The 16,454-nt window shown below is 44.0% G+C and overlaps 1 protein-coding gene across 1 annotated transcript in view; it reads left to right on the top strand.

The window, feature by feature from the left end:
- LOC117732329 (cytosolic carboxypeptidase 4) overlaps window positions 1–16,454 on the top strand; it is a 186,852-nt gene that overhangs the window by 114,675 nt on the left and 55,723 nt on the right. Inside the window, exons 19-22 of the mRNA XM_034535221.1 lie at window positions 3,302–3,389; window positions 3,822–3,954; window positions 5,355–5,508; window positions 15,728–15,908. Of these exons, the coding sequence (XP_034391112.1) occupies window positions 3,302–3,389; window positions 3,822–3,954; window positions 5,355–5,508; window positions 15,728–15,908 (556 nt within the window). The remainder of the gene's footprint in view (window positions 1–3,301; window positions 3,390–3,821; window positions 3,955–5,354; window positions 5,509–15,727; window positions 15,909–16,454) is intronic.

Here is a 16,454-nt window from a genome sequence, read left to right as displayed (position 1 = left end):
GCTTTCCAGGAGGAGGTGGAGACTGTTCACCGTGCTCCTCTTTTATTTAGAGCATCCTTCCCAATGAAGACAAAAGTCTCACAAGCAGGAGAATTAAAGGGATATTGCATGATGGGAATTAGAGTCAAAGTGCTCTGTCCATCACAAACAAATACATTGTTCATGAAACAAGTAATCCGTTAAGCTAAGCGGGCAGCTAATGGCTCATACGGCATACTTTTAAATGGAGACTATTTTACTAAATACAACCAAACATAGGTTGGACATTACAATAGCACTGATGGCCTTAATTTGTTTCTATTTTTAGCATCTTTTGGAGACGTAAACATTTTTCTTTGCTAATCCATTTTCAAAAAAGAAAGTTAAATTTCACTCTGAGCTGATTTAAAAAAAAGGCTGAAATGACAAGTACAGTACATCGCTTACACAAGACTGTGCTCAATATATTTGACGAAGCGGTTTTATGACTTACTTGCTGTGGGGCTGTTGTCATGAATACTTTTCAAACTGTGTTACTCCTTTTAACCTTGACAAAGGCAGTCAAGGTTCCCATTTGACCTTCTAACCTTTTATTTAAAAAGGTGTTGCAGCTGCTGTAAATGAACACTGTCACATCACTTTTCATGTGAAATGTTCAAATGTTCGTGCCGTTTATTCATCAAGCCCCTGATGTGTAAAGGCCTTTTAACAAAATGTGCAAGGGCACTGTGCAACATCATTCTTTATCCGTTCATATCCAATGCATACGCAGTCTCTTTGAATGGTGTGGTGACGATATATTTTATATATATATTTTATATATCGTCCTTGAGCCAACATGAAAACAGACCTCATTCAGGAGAGCCATGTTGCTATATTACCCCACTTTGACTCTCCATCACTGGCTTTTTCTTATTTATATGGCCTTTTGCACGCCGACCCTCCATCAGAGCTCAGTCCCTGTCCAACACACACACACACACACACACACACACACACACACACACACACACACACACACACACAGTGTGGGGGCTAATGGAGCGGACCCCTCGCCGTGTTTTCTTATATTTTCTCTCATTCTGAAGACAGCTCTACAGGCTCAGCAGTGGGTCCCGCCATAATAGGCCATCCACTCGAGCTAAATACACACCTAAAAAAAAAAAAAGAAGAAACACACTCAGTACCTCCAGCATCAATCTCATTTCTTCCACGCACACTACACCGATTCATACAATGCCCTTTGTACCGGAAAATAGCTCTTTATAACATCCACTGGGGAAATCGGTTTCATCTCAGGAAGGAGCCAATAAGAAGATAGTCTGTATCCCATTGTACGGAAAATGGCTTTTCTTCTCAAAGATTGCAATATGCTGACAGGGTACATATTCATCCAGCTAATATTTTTTAACTTAATATAACTAAACATTATGAATACCACATGTGCGGAAATGAGCACGCCTTAATTAATGCATTTAGAATTATATTAGCCAATAAGTAACTGCAAGATAATGTCAACATAAATTCTGAAGTGCACTTTTGTTTTTACAGTTTTCAAACTACTACTATTCAGATTAATGAAATATTCAATTGATTCGTGAAAATCAGAGAAAATTCAAAATAAAGGCAATTTCTCCTCAAATTGTACAAGCCACTTAGGAAGCAAGTCTTTTTCCCTAATTTAATTAATGTACTCATCGTAGCTCGTGCTTGTCAGCTCATGCCTTCACTCATCTGTATCCATTATTAATTATACTCAACATGTTCTAAGCTATGAATACACATTGTCCAGTAGACAACACATGTCTTACTTGTGAATATATATATTTATATATATATATTTTTTAGCTTTCCAACTGATCTTTTATAGCCGACACATAACCGACCCCCTACAGCGATGAAATACATATACTTGGGTGACGATCAGTCACACAGATGAAGAGTTCTTGGAGGGCCGAGGGCGGTGAGGGTGGCGAGAGGCTGTTGAGGAGCAGTGGAGGCAGAGGCTTGATGGAAGGTGAGCTGAACAGGGCCGGCTGATGAGAGAGAGAGGCGTCGCTGGGCTGCAGCCAGCGGTTATGGCAGCGAGCTGGGGAGGCGAGCAGGTAATGACCCTCGAGACACAGAGTGGCCAAAAGATCGACAAACTACCACCGTGGTGGCGACAAAGATCTGGCAAAGAGTGAAGAATCGGGGTCGACATGCTCACAGACGGTCAAACCCTGGCAACAGACAGGCTCCACCACCTCACCTACACAGGACCAAGACACTCAGATTCAATAGTGAGCCTCTCGGTCATTGTTAAGTGTCTCATCGTCGCCGCTACGCATCTCTTTTGCTTTGCTTTTCTTCTTCTTTTTTTCTCTTTTTTAGTCATATCGAGGTTTCATGCATCTCCGTGATTGATTTGTGTCTCTTCGGGTCATTTTTGTATCTCTTTAGTCGCGTTGTGTTGTCTTGCTGTCATTTGTTGTCTCTTTGTAGTTATTCTGTTGCTCTTTGCTGTATTTTCACATCTCTTTGGAGTCCTCTCTTTGCATCTCTATGGAGTCTCCTTGCTGGTTTGTTTGAGTGGCGGCAGTAAGAGAGGTGCCACGCCCACAACAGAGACACACACACAACAGAAACAAAGAGAGGAATACAGGGAGGGACACCAAGGAACAACTGGAGTCCATCTGTAACCAGCTGAGCAATTTTAGCTAAGCAATTATATTAAGTGAGGTAGAAGAGTGCAGCCCCGCCCTTCTGGATCTCCAAGGCAATACCTAAATGAGAGGCACATGGTAAAGAACTTTGGTTTAAAGGTTCAACATAAATACAATGGCAGGGTTGAATGACTTTACAGATAGTAAAAGTAATGATCTCCAAGGGCAAGTGGCGGCGTTCTCTTGGAAGTGAGACTGCAATTACCGCTTAACGCCAACAAGAAGGACACAGATCTTCGAGATTGCAACTTAAAATGGTGTGCAACAAACATGCTTAAGGCTTTCCATTGTTTAACATTTAAAGATACAGGTTATGTGTTTTAGAAACCTTGTAACTGTTATAGTTGTTGAAATTGTCTTCACGTCCTGACAGCTATCACAAAATCAAGGGACCAGAACAAAACCAATCTGACGTCTGTGGTGGTCTCCGGACTGTCATGGAGGGAGGGCTGTCACTCTTTTGTGGTCATCTTGTGGTCATTTTGTGTCTCTTTAGCGCCGTTACACATCTTTGTGGTTTTGTGTCTCTTTGTAGGTGTCTCTTCATCATTTTTTTAAAAATTATTAATAAATTAATAGTTTATATGTGTGTGTGTGTGTGTGTGTGTGCACTGCAGGAATGCAGCCCGTGCTGTACTCGGTAAGGGAAGCTCTGGAAGGTAGACCACACTGGGTCAGGACCGGGACTGACATTTGTTATTTCAGGTATGAATGAAATTCACCAAGTCAATGTGTTTTTTTTCCTTCAGCAGGAAAAAAACCAATAGCATTGCTTTAAAGAAGATGCTGGCAATCCAATCACATAGAGAGATATGATTATATAGAAAATAGAACTTTCAGGACGGCAACTTGACCCCTTAGATAAGTCTAATTGCCAGCGTGTTTCTGAAAGCCGTCTCTTCTTCTGGACAAACACAAAGCACGATTGACTGTAGTCATAACTCAGCATTTTAACATATGACACAGCATGATATTGATTCACGACTAGCACTCCATCCAAAGAAAGCTCACAAAGAGCTGTTTGAATGCTAAGTGGCGTCTTAAGAGCAAACGTAACCCCAATAGAGACCTCACAGACACTGCTGGAGACCAATCTTTTATCTTCACTTGACTTATTCCCTCTATTTTCTCCTCCAGAAACCACTTTTGTCCAGCTCGAGGCAGAAGGAGAACAACCTTTTATACTCTGACCTTCAGCATCTCCTTCAAACACAATGAGGACGTCTGCTACCTGGCCTACCATTACCCCTACACGTACTCTGCTCTGAAGGTACTGATCCGCCATCCAGCTGTCTCTTTTTTGTTTTCTTGCCTCCGTACTTCTGGAGTTACTTTACAGATGAACTTTTGAAATAAAATCCCATGATAATCCGATGAAGGACAACAAAGTCAACTTTAATACAGCAGTGAGGTCTTTGGCGACCCAAACAAGGAGGAAGTAAAGCAAAGTTAAGTAAGTAATTTCAACAAAACACAAGGATTAAAAGGCTGTTAGTATGGTAAACGGTAATCACTCGTGTTGGTTGGGAGTCAGAGTACACACATATATCATATATCACAAATGAAGCTTCTTTCAAAAAAAATATTTATCTTAGCAATTAAATATCATATGTATTTATCTCCTCCAGCTGAGTTCCACGCATCCGTGCTGGTATGCAAATGTATTTAGAAAACCAGGACATTGACTATAATGCTCATTTCCTGCAACCAATATGGTAATTCTGATTATTGGGATTTCTCTCCAGCCTTACATTGTAATTTTGCAACCAGAGATAAATATGACGGTAAATGTTGGATGGAAATGTTGAGACTAAACAAATCAAAATCCAAAGCAACAGTGTTTATAGAATCCTGTCATGGGTCCGAGCCATTTCACCTGAGTAAAGGTTTACTGTGCACAGCAAATTAATCAGAGGCCAAAGTCCTGTCCCCACGACTCCCCGATCTTCCTTTTAATGTGTGCTGTATGGACCACGTATGCCATAGAAATGACAAACCAGTCACCAGAAGAAATCTTGTCATTTTATACTTTCGTAAACGTTTCTGAACCAAAACTAAGTTTGATATCAGCCTTGTAACAGGCTTGCAGAAATGCACAATAAAGTTGGTTAAAGTGAAATGATAGAGGCAACGTTAGAAGAGGCATCACGGTTTGTGTTAAAATAATAACGGAACAGGGTTAAAGTCCTGTGTTTGGATGGTCCCATCCATTAACCCTCGATTGGGTAGAGTTGGCCTTGGTGAGATGTTCATGTATCCCATCTCCTTCCTCAATGAACATTGACTTGTCCAATAGGTCGATGTAAAGCACATGTCCCAGTGTTGGGTCCAGAGTGGGGACCGTTGATTCCAAGTTGTCTCTCCACTGTCGGCTTGAAATGCCTCCCCAAAGAAACCTAATATTTCAGTTGTTAAAAGGAACAATAAAAGCATAAATCCTCCTTTAGTTGCCAAAAATAGATAGTGTAGGACAAATGGAATATGTTAATATAGTAACTTCTTGTTTATGTTGAGAAATGTACTTTTAATTAGTTTCCATATGAAACATTCTGATACAATAACATGTGAATACAGAGCCACTGCATTGGAAAACACAAATGACTGCACTGTCCCTGCATGTCGACATTAGGACCTACATGCCAACTACCTCCACACACTTGTGTCCCTCAGGCTCACCTGAAGGTGCTACAGAAATCGGTGGACCCCGCCAAGGTGTTTTTCCAGCAGCAGGTTCTTTGTGGCACTTTGGCTGGAAACCCGTGTCCCATGGTCACCATCACCGCCTGTCCTGCCAGCAGGGGCTGGAAAGACATGCATCAACTCCGTGAGTTGTGTGTGTGTGTGTGTGTGTGTGTGTGTGTGTGTGTGTGTGGTGTGTGTGATGAGCAGGGATTAAGGGTCAGAGTGCTAGAGGTCATATTAACAGCGAGGAATCTGTTTGATAGCCAGTCGATGGAATGTGTGTGCATGTGTGTTTGTGTGGGAAGGCTATTATTGCAGTGTGTTTGTGTGTGCACAGGTGTGTTCGTCTGTGTGTGTGTGTGTGTGTGGGAGAGAGAGAGAGACAAAAGGAGCCAGCCATCCGTCCTGACAGAGACAGATATCCCACGCTTTGTTTGTTTCTCAGTTCTTAATTGAAAGCCAGTGATCCTTGGCAGTCAGAAATATGAAGAAATAATTTGTTTAGGAAAATACCATATGAGATTCATCACAGCATATCCACATTAGCATAATATTATACCCAACTACTGTAGCTGCTATTACACACTGGGCATTTGTGCATAGCAATGATGCCATTTCCTCTTGTCATTTTCCCCCAAATGCTCCAGCACAGTCAGCGTTTCAGGAATTGAAATCAACTGATTAATTTCACTATTGATGCATTTTAATATGAAACAATGTAGTTGGAATGCTTTAATATGAAGTGCACTCGCAGTTACCTCCAGTGAACCACGGTATCCTGTTATAACGGTTCACGCGATGTCTGACCAAAAGTAGAGCGGTTATAGAACTACTTGGTTAGGTTTAGGGAAACAAGTGTAGTTTGGGATACGATTGCTACAGAATGGTCTCGTTTTCTTCAGTGCGGAAGTTACGTGACAATTAGGTCAACGTATGGGTTACGATGTATAAGGAAGTGGCGTTTCATAAAGCTGCTACAAGGAACTGACATTGTGTGTTCTGTGGACAAAAGCGGTCGTGTTTCCGAGCACCAGACGCCATTTAGAAATCCTCTCATTTTACTGCAGCATCTCCTCAGGTCCTGGTTCTGGTTCTCCAATGCCTCCCTTCCCTCCAGAGGGGGCCCAGCAATACGGCCTGGGCCTCCAGGGAGAGCTGTGTGAATGTTGGTTCCCAGTGGAGCGAGGCGGCGCTCTGTTCCTGGCCGGAGGAGGAACTGCTGCTGCCGTGGGCTCTCCACAGACCGCCGGAGCTTCCGAATGCAGGTTGGAGGATTTCAGCTAATTTTGTGCGGAATCCGACCTGGTGGCCCCAATGACAATCAATAACTATATACAAAGAGCCCATCTTCTCTCTGATGGTCTCGTTCACTGATGTAGTTCACAGTCAAACAGTGTGACATTGAGACTGTTTCATAATCAGTTAAAAGTTCCTCGCAGTAAGTTTGAAGCACAGAGGTTTTCTGTGAATAAGTTTGAACCACTTATCATCCTACGCCCCCTGTCCAGGCCCATTATTATTTGGTTCCCAAACTAATTAATTGCATTGGGTTCTATACAAATTAGAGTGCATTACTTGTTGCTAGAAATGGTGTCTGAGAACCGTATGAGTAAACACAGGTGTTGCCAACAGCTGAATTCTTTAGGATTCCAATTCACTGAAAACAGGGCCAAGGGCTTATGTAGCGGCGACTGGGTTCGTCCCCAGTGCACATAGAGCAATTCACCTCCTTCCCCTCAGTGTTTGTCTCCCTCGTAGCCCATTTTGCACTCGGCATTGATTTCGTCCATGAATCCCATCCATGAGAGGCGTTGCTGTTGATCTCTGGAACGCCCGAAAGGTTGCCGGTCACCTTGAGGTGCAGCAAAGGAGGAGACCTCCCGCCGCGTGAAGGCAAGCTGGTGTTCACTTGTCTCGACGAGGCAATTAACCTCAAAAGCCCTGTTCACTCTGAGACTGGCGGAGCAGGGGGGCAGGGGGGCTGGGTGGCTTATGTAGATTTGTGAGTAAAAAAAAGGGGGTCCTGAGGGGTTTGTGTGTTGGTCTATGTTGGACAAACAACCCAAACTTGAGTGCAAACAAAGCCTGGGGCAATCAGTTCCAGTCTTCTTCCTGTGTATGCAGATGAGTATGCTAATTGTGTCTAATTACAACCAGCCGTGTCAGTGGGTATAGAGCAGCGCCACGAGGGCCACTTTCTGGATGGAACGCTCACAACTCCTCATTTCAGTCAAAGCCATGTTTGAAATTTGAAGTTGATTTGAGGTCATGAACTCATCACATTGACTCTCATAATAATAATAATAATCCATTTAATTTATATAGCACTTTTCAAGATACTCAAAAACACTTTACATGTTACATTATACACCGTAGACACAGCTACGGGGAGCAATGTAGGGTTAAGTGTCTTGCTCAAGGACACATCGACTCTTAAACCAGGTTCTGCTTTTTTTCTTTATCGTTGATGTTTTTCTTGGGAACTCAAGCTTTTTATTCAGAGAGGGAAGGATTAGACAGAGCAGCCTGCTTCTTGCCTTTTTTCTCTTGTCCCTAATTTAAAAAAAATGCTTTGAGCGCAAACACAGCTCATCTCTGAAAGCCGTTAATTATCAAACATAATCTCGTTCAGCAGGACGGGCATGGCATCGAGGTAGCCGGAGCTGGACGAGGATGGTTCCCCAGTCCTACTTTGGGCTCTGGTCCAACATCCTTTCTGTCTGGAACTGACGATTAATTTATCTGGTTCTGTCCCTCTTTTATAATTTGTTTGTTTCTTTTTCTGCGTGCCTTTCTGTGCCAAAACTAACCCAGTAAGACAGTCAAGTGCATTGATTCTCATTCTATAAACTCCTGGTTGTTTGGCAGACTCTCCACAGGTCACCTTGTCTTTTCTGTACAGATGTGGAACACCCAGTCTTAAACTCAAACTAGATGCTCAGAGCAACGGACGTAATATAAAAGGCCAGAAAAAGAAGCGATGGAGGCGGGGTTGGCTTATTTTACCTACATTTTGTTACAAAACTTCCATACTTTACAAATGCCAATTACATAACAAACATACCTAATGTAACTCAAAACAAGATTGTTTCCTAAACCTAACCGAGCAGTTTTGATGCGCATGAGAAGTTTATTTTGAAAAGACATGTAATGAGAAGAAACTGCAGGCTTCCTATGAAAACGGAAGTGCATTTTGAAAGACCCTATATGTAACGAGCTGAAACTGTACGTTTCCTGTAAACACGTAGATTTATTTTGAAAGGATGCGATGCAAGTTTTGAGCAGAAACTATACGTTTCCAAGAAAACGTTAATTTATTTTGAAAGACACCATGCAAGTAGGAGGAGGAGTTCGGGGAGGCCATGAAGAAGGACTTTCGGTTGGCCTCAAGGAAGTTCTGGCAAACCATCCGACGGCTCAGGAAGGGAAAGCAGGGTCTACCCCAGGCAGTTCTCAGCAGGGGGGGGGGAACTGCTGACCCGGACTGGGGACATCGTCGGGCGGTGGAATGAGCACTTTGAGGAACTCCTAAACCCGGCCAACATGTCCCCCGGAGAAGGGGCAGCGCCGGAAGACTTTGGGGTGGATTCACCCATATCCCTGGCAGAGGTCGCTAAGGTAGTCAAAAAGCTCCTTGGTGGCAAGGCGCCAGGGGTGGATGAGATCCGCCCTGAGATGCTGAAAGCGCTGGACATTGTTGGGCTGTCCTGGTTGACACGCCTTTTCAGTGTCGCATGGGGGTCGGGAACAGTGCCGGGGTGGTGGTTCCCATCTTCAAGAAGGGGGACCGGAGAGTGTGCTCGAACTATCGTGGTATCACACTGCTCAGCCTCCCGGGAAAAGCTTATGCCAGGGTGCTGGAGAGGAGGCTCCGACCGCTTGTCGAACCTCGGATTCAAGACGAACAGTGCGGATTCCGTCCCGGTCGTGGAACAGTGGACCAGCTCTTTACCCTCGCAAGATTACTGGAGGGGTCCTGGGAGTTTGCCCAACCAGTTTACATGTGCTTTGTAGACCTGGAGAAGGCTTTCGACCGGGTCCCTCTGGGGTTTTTGTGGGGGGTGCTGCGGGAGTATGGGGTGCCGGACCCGTTGGCACGGGCCATCCGGTATCTGTACGCCTGCAGTAGGAGCTGTGTTCGTCTCCTCGGTCGTAAGTCAGACACTTTCCCGGTGGGTGTTGGCCTCCGCCAGGGCTGCCCTTTATCACCGGTGCTGTTCGTGATCTTCATGGACAGGATATCTAGGCGCAGCCAGGGGGCGGAGAGGATCCGGTTCGGGAGTTTCGGGATCGCCTCTCTGCTGTTTGCGGATGATGTGGTCCTGTTTGCCTCCTCGGACCGTGACCTCCAGCATTCACTGGGGCGTTTTGCAGCCGAGTCCGAAGCGGCAGGGATGAGAGTTAGCACCTCCAAATCTGAGGCCATGGTGCTCTGCCGGAAACCGGCGGATTGCTCCCTCCAGGTGGGGGCAAACTGCCTGCCCCAAGCGAAGGAGTTCAAGTATCTCGGGGTCTTGTTCACGAGTGAGGGTAAGATGGAGCGGGAGATCGACAGGCGGATCGGTGCGGCTGCAGCAGTAAAACAGGCGCTGTACCGGTCCGTCTTGGTGAAGAGGGAGCTGAGCCGGAAGGCAAAGCTCTCCATTTACTGGTCAGTCTACGTTCCAACCCTCACCTATGGTCACGAACTCTGGGTCGTGACCGAAAGAACGAGATCTCGGATACAAGCGGCCGAAATGAGCTTCTTCAGTAGGGTGGCCGGGCTCAGCCTTAGAGTTAGGTTAAGGAGCTCGGACATCAGGGGGGAGCTCGGAGTCGAGTCGCTGCTCCTTCGTGTCGAAAGGAGTCAGCTGAGGTGGTTCGGGCATCTAGTCAGGATGCCTCCTGGACGCCTCCCATTAGAGGTTTTCCGGGCACGTCCAACTGGTAGGAGGACCCGGGGAAGACCGAGGACACGCTGGAGGGATTATATCTCCCGGCTGGTCTTGGAACGCTTTGGGATCCCCCAGAATTAGCTGGGAAGTGTTGCGGGTAAGAGGGAGGCCTGGGTCGACCCCGGATAAGCGGTGATAATGGATGGATGGATGGACCATGCAAGTAATGAGAAGAAACGGTATGCGTCCCGTACACTGCATGTTGAGTGATAAACAGCCACAAAGAGCAAGGTATTTTAGCCTATTTTATTGGGAACGCATCATAAGAACAGGCCAGGGGGTGTCTTTTGAGATGAAACTTAAACAGTCATAAGGCATTGCACGATGGCTAACACGTTTGCATCATGCGCAAAGCTTATCATTCTAATATGTTCTACCACGTGTCCCCTTATGAGCTTCACAGTTGTTGTAGGTTTTGATGTTCAGTCTTTAATACAATGACCACCACAGAGAGGGGGCCTCAACTCTTTTATCAACATATATAGAATATATATATATATATATATATATATATATATAGAATATATATATAGAATATATATATATATATATATATATATATATATATATATATATATACTATATATATATATATATATATATACTATTCCCAATAAAGGAATACAATGCAGTAATGCTCTCATGTATTCTGTATTGTAATTGAATATGCATTTTCCTGGATATCAACTATTCTGTTGATCTCTGCTCAGTCAACACACGTGGAGGCTGAATTTACTCCCCCCTCCTCTTCTGTGTCTTTAATATCTTTAAATATGCATGTGGTACTTGTTCACATCAATGATACATGACAAACCCATTGAGTAGGACTTTAGTAGCTCAGTGGTGTTAGAGCCAGATATCATGAGGTTGAGGGTTCGATCCGCCTCCCTTCCACATGTCAGGAGTGTCCTAGAGCAAGACACTGAGCATCAAGTTGCTCCCCAGCCCACTGCTCCTCAAAAGGGCTGCGGATGGGTTACATTTAGTAGATACTTTTTATATATTTAATGTATGTGACAATTAAATTAAAGCATTCAATCTAGAGTATGTTCACAGAGAAGTTGTACTATTTTGAGAGAAAAGCAGTATAACTGTCAGGATCTGTAGTGTTGTGTCCTGTTTCCTGTTTTATTTTGAAGTCCTTGTCTCTCGTGTCCTCTGTTTCTCTGCACTTCCTGTCCCTGTGATTGTCTGCCATGTCCCTGATTGTTTCCTCCTGTGTCCAATCACCTGCACCAGCCCTGTGTATTGAAGTCCTGTTGGTGTCATTCCCCTTGGTCGGTTCGTCTTGTCTAGATCATTGAAGATCTTGTGTGTGAGACTGTTTTGTCTGCATTGAAGTCTGTTGTGCAATAAAGTTGCCTTTCCCTCGTTGACGGCGTTTGGGTCCAGTTACCTGCAGCTGCACATAACAATAACGAGACTAAAGTCATAATTCAATAAAGTCAGAATATTTTCAGGAATAAATTAAATATTACAATTAAATTAAATATTACAATAATAAAGTTGCAATTGAATAAGAATAGTCATAATTTGTTCAAGAAAAATAGGCTGAATATTAAGATTCTAGTTTTGAACTTTTATGAGAATAGTCCATTATAAAGTTAAAATATCGAAATATATTAATAAAATATAATAAAGTTGTAATTTATTGAAAATAATGTCTTTTCAAGAAAAAAGACGAAACACAAGGCTAATGAAGTCGTAATTTAATGAGAATGAAGTCGGAACATTTGAAGACAAAATAGTCGACCTGCCTTCCAGTATGTGCTGTGCATGAGGCCTGTGGTGTCTGGAGGAGACACAGTTGGACTGCTCCTCATCGGAGGTGGACCACTGAACTGATGAGGAGAAAGGGAAACGCATCCCATTCTCACTGCTGCTGCGGCGATGACGTTTCTGAGAACAGCGTCCGGCGCAGCAGTCGTCGTCTCTGCGACTCGTCGCGCCATCAGACGTGCTGGGGATCAAACCTCCGGGGTACGCAGAAAACGCATTTGCAATCGTGCTGGAAAGCATCCGTCACAGTTCACAGAACCACTTCCCTTGTCTCACTCGCAGTGTTGCCGTGCAATGGGGGCTCACTAGTGACACTCCATGTGCATCAGTGAACATCAGATGGGTTGGATGTGAACCGTTGGCAACCTGTCTGACGCCCGTGTTTAAAGGCCGCTCGCACGTTGAAATGGTGATGTCACCGTTCCCCAGATCTCAGCAAATTAACTTATGACTTATGATCTGTCTATATGTGTGACTGCCTATATCTCTCTACCTTGCGTCTTTTTTTTATCTGTATCCCGGGAACTTTTGCACAGTCCAAATTATATATATTATATAATATGTTTTATTATATTAAAAGCTGCACAGCTCTTTCAATTTAATTCAGATATTGTACATATTGTATTTTCTTATTTTTACTCTAATTCTCTCCCATTTTTATCTTAATTTATGTATTTTACACATATGTTTTAGTATTTTATTTGGAATTTTCTTAAAATTATAATGAAATTCTCAATATTACTGTGTTATTATTATTTGTAATTATTTTCTATCTATTTGAATTGAATTTTTTTTGTTTTTGTTATCATGCTATGCTTTAATACACTGAAGCAAATTCCTTGTGCAGGACTTGGCAATAAACCAGATTCTGGGAAATGATGGACAAGGCTATGAAAATAACTGCCATAACATGTTTATATAGTGCCTTTTTTTGTCCTCACACCACTCAAAGCTCTTTAACACACCTATTCATATACTGATGCCACTATCCATCAGGGTGAGTCAACTACTCACACACCTTCGGGAGCAATTTGGGGTTAAGTGTCATGTCCATCGACATGGACTGGAGGAGCCGGGGATCGAACCGCCGGCTCTATGTCTCAGCCACAGCCGCCCAAGTAAATACAGGCTGTACATGCTGTGCTCCAGTCCCGTTCTACATATACATTCTAGCTGGTTCCGCCTATTTGGAAGAAGTAATACTAATAATAATAATACATTTTATTTGGAGGCGCCTTTCAAGTCACCCAAGGTCACCTTACAATAAAATAATACAGGATAAAAGATAAAAGCATGAAAGATAGGAACAACATTAAAACAGAACATCAACATAAAAACAAGTGAAGTGCACGGGGTCCAGTTATAAAGAGTATGCCAGTTTGAACAGGTGAGTTTTGAGTTGAGACTTGAATGATGTGATGGAGTCTGATTGTCTTATGTGTGGGGGAGGGAGTTCCGGAGCCTGGGTGCTGAGCAGCTGGAGGCTCGGGCACCCATGGTACTGAGGCGTGACGTGGGGATGGTTAGCGGTCCAGAAGAGGATGAACGGAGGGTGTGGGAGGGTTCCTGAAGGAGGTCGTAGAGGTAAGTATGGGCTAGATTGTGGAGAGCTTTATAGGTGAGGAGAAGGTTTTTGTAGTCGATGCGGTATTGTACAGGAGTGATGTGGTCCGATGATTTGGTACAGGTGATGATCCGGGCGGCCGAGTTCTGAATGATTTGCAGTCTGTTGATGAGTTTGGTGGAGAGTCCGGTGAGGAGGGCATTGCACTAGTCGATGCGGGGTGTGACAAATGAGTGGACCAGGATTTCGGTGCTGGACTGGGTCAGTGATGGGTGGAGTCTGGAGATGTTGCGGAGGTGGAAGAATGCAGTCCGGGTGATGTTTTGAATATGGGGTGCAAATGGAAGGGTGCTGTCCAGAATGACACTGAGGCTCTTGACTTGGGGGGAGAAGGGTACAGGGAATCTGTCGACGATGATGAGTGGAGCTGGGGTGTGTTGGGATTTGGTGATGATGGATTTGGAGCCGATGAGCAGGGCCTCAGTTTTATTGCCGTTTAGCTTTAGGAAGTTCCTGCTCACCAGCTTCGGATGTCATCAAGGCAGGTGATGAGGGAGGTAGGAGGGATGGCAGCGGTCGGTTTAGAGGAGATGTAGACCTGTGTGTCATCGGCGTAGCAGTGAAAATGGACCCCATGGTGACGGAGGAGTGTGCCCAGGGGGAGGAGGTAAATGGTGAAAAGAAGGGGAGGAGGGTACAGTACCAGTGGTGAGGGAGGAGTTAATTATGTTGGTGATCATGGGGGAAATGGATGGCAGACAGGCTTTGAAAAGGGAGGTGGGAAGAGGAATGTTGTTGAAGCAACTCCTTTTAAATAATGCAAAACAATCATGGCCTAGCCTAGCATGGCCTAGCCTAGATATGGCCTGGCCTAGATATGACCTAGCCTAGACATGACCTAGCCTAAACATGGCCTATCCTAGTCATGGCCTAGCCTAGACACACACACACACACACACACACACACACACACACACACACACACACACACACACACACACACACACACACACACACACACACACACACAGAGCTCTGTGGGCGGGATGTGACTAACATCACCTGCATTAAAACATCTCCTGTATGAGATGCAGCCACTCTCACAATAGCTTCAGGGCAGGGCCACCAAGAGTGAATACAAATTAAATAATCAAAAATTCATAAAATACTTTGGGTTGTCGATAAAAGACTAAGATGAAAACTAAAGAGTCAAAAAATAATTTGGCTATTTCCACATTCATATTCATCCAGTGCTCTTAACTCTTCGTGCAGGCACATTCATGATCTCTGCAGCAGAACAGGTGGGACTGGGAACATACCAGTGGTTTTACATCACAGTCATAGACTAAGTGGACGTAGACACCGCAACGCCATCTAATTGTTTGTGGACCACGGTTTTGAAGGCTAGATTTTTGTATTTTGGCTGTCGCCATCTTGGTTTTGAGGTTCAAAAGTTCAAAGTCGTACTTGAACTGTTCATACTAAGTACGATATCCAATTGAGGATGTAGTGCTCTTACACTACATATTTATTTTTATAACGCATTTTTCCTCGCTAAATGTTGTAAAACGCACTGCATTAAGACTCGTCAGAACTAAATCAAATCAACTGTCTCGGTCAGTCTTTCCATGGTGGTTTGCACCAAATGAGGTTTGGACTAAAATAAACCCGTAATTCATTGAGTTGGATGTGAAAAAACAGCCGTTACAGACCCTCATTTTGCCTCGGTGATAGTTGTAAAACACATTACATTCAAACTGTACATTAAAAAAATAAAAACTTGTCAAAAGTGTTCTTATTTTTGCCGTTCCAACAATCACCAATTCTCAACTATGGTTTGAATAAGAATAAGTAACATAAGAATAAGTAACATAAAAAAAGAATTGACCACCATAACATTTTTTCTAACCCTGTTTTCCGGCCATTAGTGACAATGACAGTTGCCGCCTATTTTAAAGCAGGTTTAAAAAAAATTAAAAATAACTGCCTACATGCGTGTAGATTTCGGTGACTGAAGTGACTGAAAACAATTCTGACACTCCCCACTCACGCCGCATGATGCCTCCGTCTCTGTCTCCATCCAGGTAATCGTCCCTGCATCGTGCTAACAGGCCGCGTCCATCCCGGTGAGTCCAATGCCAGCTGGGTGATGAAGGGCACCCTGGAGTTTCTGTGCAGCACTGACCCGGTGGCCCAGAGTCTGAGGGAGGCCTTTGTCTTCAAGCTCATCCCCATGCTCAACCCGGACGGAGTCATCAACGGCACGTGAGTGGGAGGCATGAGCAAGACGTTTAACAAGCACCCGAAGTGCCAGTGCCTGCTCCGAGCCCTGGACCCGAAATAAGTAACAGTTCAGTCAGCCAACACATGTAGAAAAGATCCTTTTGTGAATGTAGAATACAGCATTAATGTTTGCCGCCAAAGCTCAGAAACCGTGATTCCTCACGAGGAAGTGTGTTGAAGTACACCACCATGGATAAAACAAGGTAAAAAGGCCACTAATCGCTGTGTGCTCCATCCCAAAGTATCACACACACTGCAATCAAATCCTCTTCAGGTTTTGTGTCTGGCATGTGTTGGACATTCACATGAGATCCCTGCTGAGTCTTTCACAGCCCAGCCTTCCTGTCTTTCTCTCCCATGCTAGTTCTCTGCATGCGTCTGCCATTTCTCTGTGCAAAGCTTCACTCCTCTGGCCTTGATTTTAATTTTTTTTATTTTAATTTAGTAATTAGTCTCTCACTGTGACTCCGGAAAACCTGTTGTTTTATTTTATATCATTTTGTACACCTTTGCCCTGCATTACAAATA

Source organism: Cyclopterus lumpus, chromosome 6, assembly GCF_009769545.1.
Source record: "Cyclopterus lumpus isolate fCycLum1 chromosome 6, fCycLum1.pri, whole genome shotgun sequence".
Taxonomy (NCBI): domain Eukaryota; kingdom Metazoa; phylum Chordata; class Actinopteri; order Perciformes; family Cyclopteridae; genus Cyclopterus; species Cyclopterus lumpus.
The sequence above is the reverse complement of the archived record's forward strand: the minus strand, read 5'-3'. Positions and strand labels throughout refer to the sequence as shown.